We start from the raw sequence: 15,847 nt of genomic DNA on the forward strand, positions 1-15,847 counted from the left end.
AATAAATATTTTTGAAATTTGTAGTTTTTCTTATAAAAAACAACAAAGCATATGATAGTTTTTCTTATAATAAAAAATAAGGATAAATATATTGATGTTGATTCTCTTATTTTACGTGCTTTTTTAAAAGATTGTTTTTTTAAAAAAATTGAGCTCTAATCCTTATTATAAGTCATTTAAATTTTTTTTAATATTACTTCTATTTATTGATCGAATATATTATTCATAGTCAAAGTCATTAAATATGAAAAAGAATATAATATAAATTTAAAATTTTTATTTAAATACAAGTAAAATAGAAAATTTATTCAATTTTCATACAAGAGGCTTGAACTTTTAAAATTATCCTTCATTTGATTATAATCCTTGACTATTCTATGATTGTCTTAAATCTTCTTACTTAATAAGTATTCATATTATAGCAATATGTATCAATACTCAAAAATTTATACTCGAGCATAAATAAATAAAATGGGGAGTCAAAGGGTAGTTTCACAAGGATGCATTTCAATCATTTTCTTACAATCATATAAATCATTAGATTAAAATATACTTTACAGTATAAGGTAGAGTTGTGATTTGACACTTCTTTATATATATTGTGCCTACATCTTCAATAGCTGTTCAATTGAATCGACGAGCTTTATAGTATCATGTGAAAACAAAAACTCACTGTGTGAGAAAAATTAAGACATGTATTGAATTCAAAGTCTTCATTTTTTTCCTCTCTATATTGTGTTATGAAGATGTTTTGGGGTAAGGCTTATCAATGTATTATTTCTTGTGCAAACATCATATAATGTTAAAAGTAAAATCACTCCAAAAAAGATTATAAAACGTAACGGGGGGTGAGTATTATAGAAAATGTTTTTCCTTGGGATAAAATTACAAACATTAAAAGTAAATATTTTTCTAAATGCATTCTGTATTATAAAGTTTATAATAATCTTTATATTTATACTCCTTCCATTAAAAAATATAAAATATTTTTTGAGGGATTATATATTGAAAAATATAAGATAGTTTTAATTTTTTAAGATGTAATTATTACTTTATTTTCAAAAGTATCCCTATTAAATAAATCACTTTATATTTTTTAGGGTGAAATATTTTATTAAATAAGGAAAAATATAAAAAAATAAAATTAATTTAAATATAAATAATTATTTTATTATAAATAAGATTCGTTTAAAGATGATTTATATTTTTTAATGAAATAAATATATCAATATTAAAGTTTATTTTAAAAACTTGAACCATCAACATCACTAGCTCTCTATATTTAATAGAGACTGAAATGTAAAGATGAAACAATAGGGGTTAACTCTAATCAAAGGAACGGGTGACAAATTGAGGTTTAAATTTTTATTTTTATTCATATTTAATATCTAACGATATTTTAAATAATATATTTTTAATAAAATATTTATGAAAAAAATTAAAAAAAAGGTAAATATTAATTCAATAATTTTTATCAAAAAGATGAATATGATAATAATTAAAATGTTTTATAAATAATACTCGTATTAAAATAAATATTTCTTCTATCCTACAAATAAAACTGAGGAATATTACATAATGGGAAATTAAGAGGAATGGGGTAAAAGAGAATATTAGTGCATCTGATCCTCGTTTAGGGCTGTCCCACACCTTCGCACAGTGACGCAGACCCTTTCACGTCTTAGACCCCACCACGTGTTCATGTGCTGAAGTGGACCTACAAATCGTATGCCTAGTAATTGGACACGTGTCGTTTTCGAAATGACACAAGCTCCTACACCGGCAAATAATATGCTTGGTAAGCTCCATCTATTTTCTGGTAAAAAAAAAAAAACTCCATCTATTTCTTTCTTTGGACCCACGTCCTTAAAATGCGCGTCTATCATTTGTTCAAAAAAAAATATTTAATCTCTATAATTTTAATTCAATTATAACTTAATTTTTAAATTTTAATTTATTATAATTTAATTTTTAAAATTTTGATTTAATGATAAATTAATTTTTGAATTTTATTTTTATAATTTAGTTTTTAAAATTTCAACCTCTTAAATATTGATCCCTACATTTAAAAAAATAAAGTTATAAAAATTTAAAATATTTTAAACTTTATTACTAATATCTTAAATTACTAAATTATTTTAATATTATTTTGATATTTATAAATATTAAAAGTTTGAAATATTTTTAATTTTTTAATTTTATTTTTTCAAAATATAGGGATAAATATTTAAGAGGTTAAAACTTTTGGGACTAAATTGCAAGATATAAAGTTTAGAGACTGACTTACAACGAAGTCAAAACTTCAAAAATTAAGTTATAATGAGTTAAAATTCAGGGATTAAGTTATAATTAAGTCAAAACTATAAAGATCAAATCATTAATTTTTTCAAAAAAAATGCACGTCTTTCAACATAAAAAATAAATATGAATTATTGGCAAACTGCATTTATTTTTATTTTTGGTGATTTCACCCATTTTTAATGTGGTTTAACACTTAGTATTAGAAAAATTAAAATAGCTAACTTTATAAATTGTTGGAGTCTATTTAATATTTATTTTCTTAAAAAGAATGGACGTATGAAATATTGTAAAGTGAGATATAAACAGCAAAATTTTCTTAAAATGTTATTGCCTGATGAGCCGTTATGAATAAAAATTCACTATATGCTTCCCAAAAAGTACATTTTAATTTATATAACTTCATTCTTATAAAAGAAAGGAAAGAATATTATAGTTTAAAAATAAATTTCAATTCAAATTATCCATTCAAACCAAACATTAAAAACATAATAAAAATATTTTACCAAATATATATAATAATGTTATTTAATACTCTTACCATGAAAATTCTACTATCAGAAGAAAGTAACCTCATTTTGTGCCTTTATTTAGAATTTGTCTCTAGTATTATTAGAGCTGATAGTTCAAACGGACTGAATTTATTAGAGTTAGATTCAATTCAAACTGAATTTATTTGAGTTGGGCTCAATTTAAATTAGGCTTAAAGTGTACTATCATTTTAAAAAGTTTATATAGACAAACATGGCTCTAACTTTTTTCGGGCAAGTTTAAGTTAGTTCATCGAATTTAGCTAAAATTATTGACTCTACATACATATAAAGTCAAAAAATTTAATAATCAAGCTTATTCAGGTTTGCCTCAATTTGAGCTGACTTATTCAAATTAGATTTAAAATATTTTATTCTATTAAAAAATTGATTTAACTAAGCTTGATTTTAATTTTTTTTAGATGAGTTTTGATTTAATCCAAACTATCAGTTCTAACCACTATATGACTAAATATATATATATATATATATATAAATATATAATAGTAATCAATGAGAAGGTTAAAGTGACATCGTAAACACAAAACACCATCATTTTCCATTACGGTCTTGAACTTATATTTCAAGAGACGAATTATAAGCATTGTTTTTTAGACGTTACGGCCAGGCTTTTTTTTTTTTTTTTAAGTTAAGGTGAAATTTTACTCAAAAACTATTTTGTGAGAAATTATTAGCATCTTTAACTTAAGTATGGCACAATTTTATCCATAAAATAAAAAAATAGTGTAAAAATCCCCAATTTATATCGCACTTGGAAGCTACCATAACTTAAGTATTTCGTCATCCATCATAGTCACATAAACACATTTTGATTTACAATTTATCCGTAAACTACCCAACACTTGCCTCTCTCTTCTTCAAACTATCTAAGTTAGTTCAAACCTTCTTCTCTCACTTTCTAGTCATGGAGTGTGATAAAATAAAATATTTTGCTTAAGATTTATGCCAGTTACGACAAATGTAAACACTTTATTTTCTCAATTATAGTTTGAGTCTGACAAAATCTCAATTATTTTGACATTCAAGGTTAATATTTGCCAATTTATATCTTTGTTTAATTTTAACACTATTTTTTTACGTTTTTTAAGCAAAATTGCACGAGTAGTTTTGCTTCTAACACGTATTTTACACGTGATATAATGGGTGAGAGCCATAATCCTTACTTAATGGACATTTGAGTTTTGTTACATATTAATTTGAAAATTTTACACTATTTTTTATCGTTCATAGATAAAATTGTACCACACTGAAAGTAAAGATACTAATAATTCTTTACAACATATTCTATGAATAGATTTTCACTTTACTTTTTTGGATTTTTTTGCGGGTGAGCAAATGCACACAAGAGGAAGATGTTTAATTTGGCATAATTTTAAAGATATTTATAAAATATAGAGTTAATGAACATTCTATATTCTAAACTATTACATGAATAGCATGAATTTTGAATTTCTTAAATTTGTAAAAATTTTCTCAATTTTTAAACTTTAAATGCCTGAAATTTCATCATTAAATTGGGAAAAAAGACCGTTATGTTTAATTTAGATGCTCAAAATTTAAAGTTGAAGAAAATTTTTGTACATTTTAAAAGTTCAGAATTGAGAATGCTATTCGAGTAATAATTAACTCCCTTCTTTTTATATATAAGATATTTTTAATTAAATTATATAAATTAATAAAAGTTAATTATCTACTTAAAAGCACAACACCATTCTAATTTTATCTTTAATTATTGTAAATAAAAAATAATATATTTTTGAAGGAAATTTATAAGTTCTTATATTTTTTTCCTTTTTAATGTAATAAGAATATAATAATCTATTTATTAAAAAATATGTTAATAATATTTTCTATTTATAGATTTTATATATAAAAATATAGGGAATAGAGTCTAAAATGTTAATTGATCCTAAAACACCTCTGTATCTATTCCAAATATGCGCAAATGTAAATTTGGTTGCACAGCAATCTAGAATATATTTTTAAAAGGGAGGAATTTAAAACTTATGAATATGCATAGCCGTCTTTGCATGGTCCACAAATCTAAATCATTTATAATATGAAATTAATTTATTCCCAAGTAGTCAGAAGGCTCTTAAAAAAAAACAGAGAGAGGGGGAAAAAACAGAAAAATCTCATATACAATTTCTCTCTACTGTCCCAATTTCCACGGTCCACACAAGAAGCAACAAGTAGGAGTGTGTGTCCCCAGCCCCACCTTCCCGCTTTCGCTTTACAGCACACAGTTTTGAGTCTTTCGGCCCCACTCCACCTCAACTGGGCCCCACCATCCCTTGTAATCCACTTCTCTTCACGTGCGCACGTGATCTCCTCCCTCGCCAGTCGCCTCCCACCTCACGTTGTTCCCACTCCACAGACGGCAAACCCTCCACCCACGTCATCAATGGCGGATTCCGTGATAACGAGAACCCCACCACCTTTCCCTTCCGTCTGGGAAATTCTCTTCCAGAACGCATCGTTTTAACATGCTTCTTGTGTTTTCTTCGTTTTCCTCACGGCTATGAATAGCCGGACTTGAGCTGAAGCTCCGCCTTATCGTAAATCTCTAATGAGAATTTTCTTAGCGTCTGGGTTGTGCTTGAGGTAGTGGCACCAGAGGTTGAGCTCGTTGCTCGAATCGTCGGTTCAGTCGGCAGTTTCCCGGACGGAGCAGTTGAGCACCGAGGTATTGTCGCCGCTTGGAGCTGAACCGGCGCTACAATGTTCTCCATTAACGAGACGAAGGCCGATATGGGTCTCGCCGGAATGGTTATCAGAGGCGTCGCATTCACCGGGATGGCGAAATACTGCTGCTGGCTGGAGGAAGTTCCGGCGAGGGAACCCATCGGCGGGACCAAGAAGCACGTACCCGGTGGAACGATGACGTTTGATGGTATCGCCCACATGGGCACTAACCCTTGCGCTAACGGTATTGTTGCTTGTTGGATATTATCAACTGTTGTGATGCTTGGCTTTGTCGTCGTCGCCGTTGCTGATATCGGGGCAAGGCCGACGGAAAGTGAAACGCCGTCGTTTAGCTCTGCGTGTGAACTTTTCGTCGATCGCTTTTGTTTCTTTCTTTCGGGTGGATCATCGGGTTCGGGCTTGTTGCTGGCGGATGTGGTGGTTGGGATTTTAAGGGTCCCGTTAACAGACATGGCTATGGCGGGGACTGTGCCGGTGCCGGTGGCGGCAATGATAGCGGGCTCCGCATGTTCCAGAAGCCACCGGATGGTTTCGCCGTCGGACTTGTGACCCAATTCCCTGGTCAACTGGAAGATCCGAGCAGCGCACGTTGCGGGCATTCGGATCCTCCGGCCTCGCCCCTCTACCTTGGTGTGACGGTCCTTCGTCGAAGCCTTCTTTTGCGGCACGTGCACCGCCACCGGCATAACCTGCATCGCCTCCGGGGACCGCTCCTCCGAATCCAGCTCTTCTTTTGGTCCGTTTATCGGAGCCTTCGTGGGTTCTACTTCTCTGCCGGCGTGATGACCACTGTGAAGCCTGAGATCTACGCTTCGTGGATCCTTGAATTCAACAGCGTGTTTCTGAAGAGCAGCCATGTTTGAGAGAAAAGAAGACCACGAAGAGAATATATGGGTAGAATCTGAAAGCAAGATAGATGAATTTACAAACGAAGAAAGGAAGGGAAGGCTGAAGCCAACGACATATTTAAAACGGCAGAGACAAGAAATTCTTCGAGCTTTTATATTATTCGTATTTTTCACATAAAGTATTTTTTAAAAAGATATTTTTATCCATCTAGAAAAGTTCTTTGCCAGTTTGAAGAAATAATTCATAATAATAAGGAACAGTAACATATATTATAAATTTTACATTTTTTTTGTTAATATTCACCTTTTAAATAAAGAACTAGGACATATACAAAATTGTATTAAATTAGTATTTAGATTATATAAATTATTAATGATAAAAAAATTAATTCTATATAATGTTATTACGATTATGTACATGTTTACTATTTATATTTTGTTATCTTATATGATATAATTATGTAACTGTACAAAGTGATATCATCATCAATAATTGATTCTATATATTGGTATTAGTATTACTATATATATCTATATATTGATTATTATAAAAAGAGGCACAAGACAATGACTTCTCTAAAAGATAATACATTATAATACTACCCTCACCCAAACAAATTGAATCGCAAAGTTCTATGGAATATGGTGCATTAGTGCTAATATTATGGCACTCTAGCTTGTTCCTTTTTTAATATAACCAAAAAAAAAAATAAATAGGCTATGCAAATATTAGCCCCTTTTATATAACTATTTGATTGTGTTAGATTTAAGTATTGTTAGACACAATTGAAGGTAACTCTTTAAAAAAAAATTTTACATTTACACGAATTTGAATTCAAAACCTTTTATTTAAATAGCCATAACTCTTTTATGAGAACCAACACTTGTTAGCAAGAATATTATATTTTTTTATTGCTCAAAGATATTTTTTTAATAGCTCAAATGTATCTTTTTATTAAAAACAATTATATTTGAGGCACAGTAATATATTAGATGTGGACATGTCTTAAATACAAAACCTGTTTGGATTAACGTCTGCATAACTACTAATGTGATTCTAATGTTCAGAGAATCTTTTATAAAAAGTTAATTTGACATACTGAAACTTGTTTAAATGATATAATTAAAAAAACAGGTTCAAATATATATTAACTAAGAAGGGCAAGGACTGGTAAAATAAAAAAATAAAAAAGACATGAATTCTATGTTTTCTCTCCTTCTCACACATATAATTGTGCAATTTGATAAATTTAAGAAAAATGTTAAAACCAAAATTGTAACTGTAAAACTAAAAGAGTTCATGTATACTAAAAAAACTTAATTAGATTTATTTAACTAATATATATAAATTACAAATAATAAAAATTTTAAATTTATCAATAATAAAAACATCAAATTTCAAAAGAAAGCGTGGAAGCATAAATATGCTATTTAATAAATTTAAAATGCATTAAATGATGCTAGTTATTATATTTTAACGTAATTAATATAAAAATTTTAAAATTTACTCCCTCAAGATATTTTTAATTAAAATTTACCTCAATAAATTAGTTATATATTTTCAAACTAATCTTATCTGTTCATGTTTACCTCCATTAAACACCTTACAATAAATATAAAATCATTTATCAATAGGGACATTATTACATTTTAAAAAATTAAAAAATAATTTATATTTTTAAACATCTAAATTTTTAAAAAATATTTTATAGTTTTAAATGAAGGGATTAATTTTTTTCTAACTATAATTGAAAAAGAAAAATTCATTTGTTCTTACCCAAATATATATATGTATACACATTAAGTCAATTACATGGAAGCCAAAACAGCTACAAAAGCACACAGTGATCTAAGGGCACAAGAGCGTTAGTATGGCAGGTGGGGCCCTCGTTGGTTTGATGTGGGAGGATTATGATAATTTATAGTATGTATGGAGGGAACGGACGTGGAAGTTGCGGGAGCCATAAGAGACTAAACACGTGAGGGTGGGTGGGTCCCCCTATGATCCCATCTCGTTCCATTCTTCAGCCGCTGGGGCCGCCAGTCCACCACCACCGTTTGGAATATTGAATCACTTTCAAGTCAACCTTGTAAATAAACTGAACTTCTTCTTCTTTTTATTTATAGGTTAATTTTTTAAAAAAGAGATGAGATAATTTTAAGAATATCAATTAATTTTAACTAATTGTGATTTATAAATAAGTATTAAGAATAATTTTTCTGTCAAGGTATATAATAATATACCATGTTATCATGTTAGAAGCAAGTACTATCATTAGTTTGAGGGATCATTCGTATAAAACATAAAGTTTAATAGGATATTTGATTAATTACAGACCCTATTAGCCAAATAATGAAATGATTCACAGGAATGAGATTCTTTACTCAACCTTGAAAATTTAAGAGGACTCTTTCACCGTTATACATTTAGGACTTTTGCATATATAATCTATATACAGGATTAAATCACATAAACAATCTAATATTTATTATATTTTATATTATGATCAGTTTATTATATTTATTAATGATATACTGTTATATATCAATAATAAACTTCTTGTATATTAATAATAAATTTTTTGTATGTTAATGTAAATTAATTACACTTTTAAATTTATAAAAATCTGATCTATATTTTTTGGACACAAAATTTTTTTGGCCAATGAACCAATTTGTCCTAAAAAATTTGATTTAAAAAAGAACATTTATGGATGGGACTCTCATCCACAGAAAAAATTTGATATAGCAAGGATATTTAGGAAAAGGTCATTCATTCCTCAGTACAAAGTTGAATTAGTAAAGAAATTAACGAGTAACGATAGCATAATAAAATACAACAATATTCTCGCTTCAGTTTAGCTGCCCCTTCTCTATTTTCGAAACTTATATTTTAATTTAACTTTTAATACTATTAAAAATATTCTACTATTAAATTAGTCTCAAATTATGTTAAAAACTTAAAAATGTATATTTGCCTTCATAATCAAATTTTCTACTCCTTCTCCCCTCCCCACTTTAAAGAATTTTAAATAATTAAATATGATAATATAAATAAATGTTTTACACAACTATTTAAAATAATAAGGGGTTAGAAGGCAATTTAGTCTCTAAATTATATGTCCATGAATATCTAGAATCTTAAACTCATTTTTTTTATGTAATATTCCCCTCAACTTTTGAAAATGATGCAATGTAATACCTACAATTAACAAAAGTTAACTTTGATAATTAATTGTCTAAAAAATGATGGAAAAACTAAAAATTATAGAAAAGAACCAAGAAAAATACAGAAAAGGACCCAAAAAGTATAGACAATGACCCAAAATATTACAAAAAAAGGATCTAGAAAATTTTCTTGGTTGTTTTTTGTAATTTTGATGTATTTTTCTATCATATTCTGATTAATTAACAGTTAAAGTTAATTTTTATTAATAGTAAAAGTTGCATTGCATTATTTCTAAAAATTGAGAGGAAAAATTATACAAAAAATGAGTTTATAGTTTCAAACACTTTTAGACTTATAGTTTATGGGTCAAATTACAATTTAACCCAATATTAAATATAAATTATATTAAATAAATTAAATTTTAAATAAAGATAGATATTTCATATTACTCCCTTCATCCCAAACTATAAAACAAATTTAAAGAAATATCATTATCCAAGATTACATGACAATGTGACAAAATAGTATAGTAAATTGAAATGATTGTAAATTTAAAAAAAATTATTTTTAAAAGTTTATATTTTTATTTTTTAAAAAATAAGATCTTAAAATATCATTATTGAGTTTTGCTAGTTTGAGCAATTTTATCTCAAATTGTCTTGTAAATTGTAGTCTTTTTTTTTTCCCAGAACAAAGGGTAGTCTAAGTTTGGCCCTAGACTCATAAGATTATTATTTCAAATCCTGTTATTATTGTAAAAATATTATTGATAAACGATTTGTAAATATTTCTTAGCTTGGAGAAATGCAATTGCCTTGGTAAGATCTAATAATCTAACTCAGCTAATTCTTTTTAATTGTAAAAAGGATGCACCTCATTTAAATCCTTTCGGGTTATTTATTTATTTATTGACCCATCCGTCTAGTAATAATTTATTGTGTACTCCATAGATGTAATAATATACTTTTTTTACATTTTTATTACAAGACACTTTTAATCATCTCACTAAGTTAATTCACTACCTTTGTTTTAAAAAAGAATAAATTTCACATTTTATCTATGTTTAAATGAAACTTTTCAAATTATATTATATTCTTTCTCATAATCAAAGAATTTAAATAAAAATAATATTAAAAAATATGCTCCCTTTGTTAAGACATTTTTTGAGTGATTGAATATTTAAAAATATAAGACATTATTAGTGTTTTAAAGTGTAATTGTTACTTTTTTAAAAGTATTCCTAATGAATAAATTATTTTATATTTATTTTAAAGTAAAAAATCTTATTAAATAGGGATAAATATAGAAAGATGATGTTAGTTTGAAAATAATTAACTACTTTATTGAAGAGTAAGATTTAATAAAAAATATCTTATATTTTTAAATAAATAAAGTAATTAATACATCACTAAATACCTTATATTAAGAATCACCCCTCTATTTAAAAATGTAAGATAATTTTTTCATAGGTTGGATGTTTAAAAATAAAAGTCATTTTTAATATTTTAAGATATAATTATTATATTTTTCAAGTAATACCTAAAAAAATATTTTATATTTATTTTTAATTAAAATAATTTATTAAATATGAATAAATATAAAAAATAATGTTAATTTAGAGATAAATAATTATTTTATTAAAAGGTTAAATTCGGTTAAAAATAAACGGAGGAGTATCAATCTTTTTAGGAGAGGATAGTATTGTTTAGTTGATATTGTTCACCTTCACCATTTTCAGGATGCCACGTGTCGAGATCTGAGACCCTTGGGTTCCGCAAGCATGGCCCCATCACTTTACGTGGGCGCATGGGCAGAAGGGGCCCACTTTATCTTGAAGGATCTCAACTGAGTTGCCGCGCAACACAACTTGCCATGTACGGCGAGGCTAGGGGCCGGTTGCCTGTCAATCCAACGGCCAATATTACACGATTCCACTATTCGTCGCCATGCCAAACACACAGGGCCCACTTTGGCAAGCCTAACTTTCTCAGTGGGTCCCACGCATGCACTCCCCTGGGGTAGACCGACCAACGGCTGGTGGGAGATTGGCATGGGACCCACCATTTGCCCGTCAGGCAACTTTGTTGTTGGGCTATTGGGACCCGCACAATAGGGTGGGCCATGGCCACCATGTGGAAAATGGCCATGACCGAGTGTTCATGGCCCATTTTTATTATTACCTTTTTAAAACAAATTGGCCCCTACTTACCTTGTGACTTGTGAGTGGAAGTTTCTGGATGGGGGACCTTAATCCGGTGGGGGCCCTATCATGCACCCGTATGGTGGAGGGCATCCTCCCATTGTGACATTGTCCCTCACCACAATTTACGAAGTTGTATTTTCAAATTTTGTATTGATTGGCAAACCACCTTTTTTTGATCATTGCGTTTTATAATGCTCACAGAATTAGATGAAATATATAATTAATTAAAATAATTATAGCGGTACTTCTTTTACTAAAAAATTTAAAATATTTTTAATTAAAGTTTTCCCTAAAGTAATTATTTATTTTTAAAATAATTATATCTTTTTATATTTACTATTATTTAATAAGATGTTTTACTCAAATAAATATAAATTAATTTATTTAATAGGGACACTTTTGAAAAAAAAGATAATGATAATATTTTAAAAGATTAAAAATGTCTTATATTTTTTAATATCTAACTTTTAAAAAAATATCTTATATTTTTAAATGAAGGGAGTACATTTTTGAATTCATGATCAAACTTGTTAGATGTGCGTGCGTGCGTGCGTGCGGGTGTGTGTGTAATAATACAATTTATTTATTGTATTATTTTTTAGAATATTTAAAGTATATTAATTATAGGCAGTACTTACATACTTACCCTTATATATTTTATATACTTTTATATCATTAAATCAAGACATATAAATTTTAATATGTTAATGTTATTAATAATAAGAATTTATTATTGAATAAATGATCTATAATAGATAAATATGTATTGACTTAATTGGAAACAAGCACTTTAAGTATATAAAACTAAATATATAAGTTTTTTCCTTTAATTATTAGGAATAAAGCAACTTTAAGTCCCTATTTTTTTTAGTTATTAATTTAGTCTCTTAAGTTTAATTTTTGTTAATTTGGTTCCTTAGATTTATTTTAGTTATCAATTTTATCCTTATTGTTTAAAAGAAGGTACCGCTATTAAAATTTGCTAATATAAATAATATAATATTGATAACAACCATATATAATAATAAAAATAAGTATAATTATTTAGATAAAAAAGACTCTAAAATTTTATAAAATAAGAGAATAAAATACTTTGTAAGAGATTATATTGATAAAAATTAATTTATTTAAAGGTTAATTTGATCTCATTTAGTTACATATATATGTCAATTTATTAATAAACTTTAAACATTATATTATTTTAAGAGTCAATTTATGTTTTAAAATTTAAAGGACTCACATGATAATTTAAAAAATATAAAAAATTAAATTGATAAAAATTAAACTTGAAAGATTAAATCCATAGTTGAAGTAAACTTAAGAATTATTTTGTAATTTTAAATACTCATATATTCAAAAATATTGAAATGATTATACAAATCATAACTCTCAAAATTTACACAAATTTAACTCTTTTCTTTTGATGAAATATTGTTTAATAAAACAAGGAAAAATGACAAAAAAATAGCTCCAAAATATGTAAAAGACAATTAGGTACTGCAAAATATGATAATTATTTTCTAATATTTTAATACTTGACTGCCTTTTTTTGGTAAAATAACATGTTTACCCCTGTAAAATAGATCATTTATCTTAGTAAAGCTGGCTACTTTGTTGTGATAAATGATGGATCTTTAGAAATATGTAAAATAGATAATTATTATTTGCATATTTTAGAAATATTTTTCCTATCTTTTTCTTTTTCTGTCTGTTGCTTTTTATCATTCTTATAATAACTTTGTTTTGTACTTGCAGCGTTACGTTGAGATGGCCGAGTTGGTCTAAGGCGCCAGATTAAGGTTCTGGTCCGAAAGGGCGTGGGTTCAAATCCCACTCTCAACATTATCTTGTTTTTATCCCCTCACCAATAATAGTAAGGCGTGCTTGACCGTTGACATCGTGATGTTCCGCTTCCACGTTTGGTGGGCCCCGTCCTTCTCTTCGCTTTTGTAATTGTAATTAACAAAACGAGACCTGATTTTTTAACAACTACCAACTTCACGCATTTATGTTTTTTAACTTTTTACATTTTAAAAAAAAATTTTCACTTTTAAAATTTAGGAAGTTGTTTGGATATATTTTAATAAAAAAATTAAATTTTTTAAATATACTTCCTAAAAGTGAGTGAATGTAAATTTTTGAAAATGTAACTTTTGAGAGTTTTTTGAACTCATATTTGAATTTGAGTATTAAATAATGAAGTGAAATGTATACTTGATTCTTTATTTTACCAAACTCTCCCTTTTCTTCTGATGTTTCTCTCCTTCCCCTTTTTTTAATACATCTCTATTCAACTTTTTTATCCCCTTGGTGTCTATAGATAATACTTTTTTAAAAATAAAAATTATATTAATAAGTATTCATGTTTTTTTTAATTTTATGTTGAACTGGTTATATTATATTAGATTAAAAAAATTAATCAATGCAATAAAATATTAAAAAACTCTTAAATTTTCCCTTGATATGTCAAAAACTTTACTTCTTAACTTAATATTTAGTGTAGCAAATTTTTATTTAACAAATCAAATTTCATGTTATTTATCACATTTTTAAAAACTTTCTAATTTATTATATCTGTATAACAAAAATTATAACTTATCATAAATTAATGTCCTTTTTAATAACTGTATATTTAAAAGTACATTTTACTATTACAATCCAAACAACTTTCAATTTATCAAATTAATTTTTTTAAAAATATATCTAAATATAAATTTTATTATAATAACTAACTTTCATTAAATTGACTTTTGCCAAATGAACTTTTGACAAACTAAAAATTAAACACACATTAAGATCCAATCATGTCTGAAGGCATGAAGTTTTCACAATCATGAGATAAGTTGTTAAGGATAGAAATATCAAAATCTTCATATGATGTCTTATGAGCTATTGGATCGGTACATTTATTGGCTTCTTTATAGACATGGTCGAAAATAATCACCCAACATCTCATGGTGAAATATGTAATATTCTTGATAATCATGATTTTTGTAGTAGTTGCTTCAATAAGAAATATAATTTGTCCCATAGTTTTTTCGAGTCACTGCTCATGCCATAGGCTCTTGAATTCTAAGTTGCGAGTCAACAAATTCTTTCAATTTCTATAATTAATCACTCTTCCTCTGCCAACCCATAAAAATAAAATCGTACTTGATAAAAAAAATTTAAAAGATTTTTTCAAGTGATAGTTCCAGAGTAGTTACTATCAGTGAAACCAATTTGAAATGCTATCCAACCCTAGCTGAGAATACTAGTTGGGTCAATCAGATTAACGCTTTAAGTTTAAACCCAATTTTTTTTAAGTTTGGGTTTTGAAAATTGTAATTTTTTAATATAAAAGGGCTTTCAAACTTGACTCATATAAATTTGAAGAAAGAACTCAAGATATACCTATTCAATTCTATATTTGTTTTTTAAATAAAAAAAATGTGAAACGCAAAATAAATTTTATGAATATATCAGAAGTCAAGGAGTTGTTGTGTTGGGTTATCCACCCTTGGTGGATCAGGCCCATATAAAAGCTCAAATTGGGAATGGGGCTCTTATGAGAGTTATGAAAAGTGTTTGGATTCAAAATGCAATTTACTCAGGGCCTTAAAAAGTAATATTCTTCAACCTTTGAATTTGAAATATGGGCAATTAGAGAAACTACTGCACGTTCCCATAAGAGGTGGTTATGGGTGTGGTTTCAGTCGGTTTAGATTTTGGTTCTCTGCGTGAAGAAAGAAATAGAACGCTCTCAATTTTGATCTGTCTCATTTTTCTCCTTATAGGCTTTTTCTCTCTCTGAGTGCGTTTGCTGTGTACTCGAATGAGGTTCGACTAATGTAACTTTATTCCCGCATACGTATGTGTGAATTAACGACTCAAGGTATGTTTTTCCTCTTAAATTTTCTTTCATTGGTATTAAAGCTTTCGTCTTTCCTGAGCTGTGTTTCCTATGTCTAAAGAATTGATAATGATTTGCTTAACTCTATGCACATAAATCTCTCAGTTTAATTTTTTATTTCTTTATTGTGTTTACACTTCAATCTTTCTCTATCCGACTCAAGATTATCACTATTAAAAT

The 15,847-nt window shown here is 27.6% G+C and overlaps 1 protein-coding gene and 1 non-coding gene across 2 annotated transcripts; one reads left to right on the forward strand and one right to left on the reverse strand.

Moving 5' to 3' along the window:
- Positions 1-5,368: 5,368 nt before the first annotated feature.
- Positions 5,369-6,412, reverse strand: LOC129289238 (transcription factor TCP9-like). The gene has a single exon (XM_054926028.1). The coding sequence runs from the start codon at positions 6,410-6,412 to the stop codon at positions 5,369-5,371; it is 1,044 nt and encodes a 347-aa protein (XP_054782003.1).
- A 7,124-nt stretch (positions 6,413-13,536) lies between these two features.
- TRNAL-AAG (transfer RNA leucine (anticodon AAG)) lies at positions 13,537-13,617 on the forward strand. Its single transcript has one exon. It is a non-coding gene; the product is annotated as a tRNA-Leu (tRNA).
- Positions 13,618-15,847: the final 2,230 nt, after the last annotated feature.

The sequence above is a fragment of the Prosopis cineraria genome, unplaced genomic scaffold (assembly GCF_029017545.1).
Source record: "Prosopis cineraria cultivar Desert tree isolate PC_DT_omini unplaced genomic scaffold, ASM2901754v1 PC12, whole genome shotgun sequence".
Taxonomy (NCBI): domain Eukaryota; kingdom Viridiplantae; phylum Streptophyta; class Magnoliopsida; order Fabales; family Fabaceae; genus Prosopis; species Prosopis cineraria.

Bases quoted from the DNA above. Each gene is read 5' to 3' on its own strand.
- LOC129289238 (XM_054926028.1), bottom strand. From the start codon at position 6,412: ATGGCTGCTCTTCAGAAACACGCTGTTGAATTCAAGGATCCACGAAGC.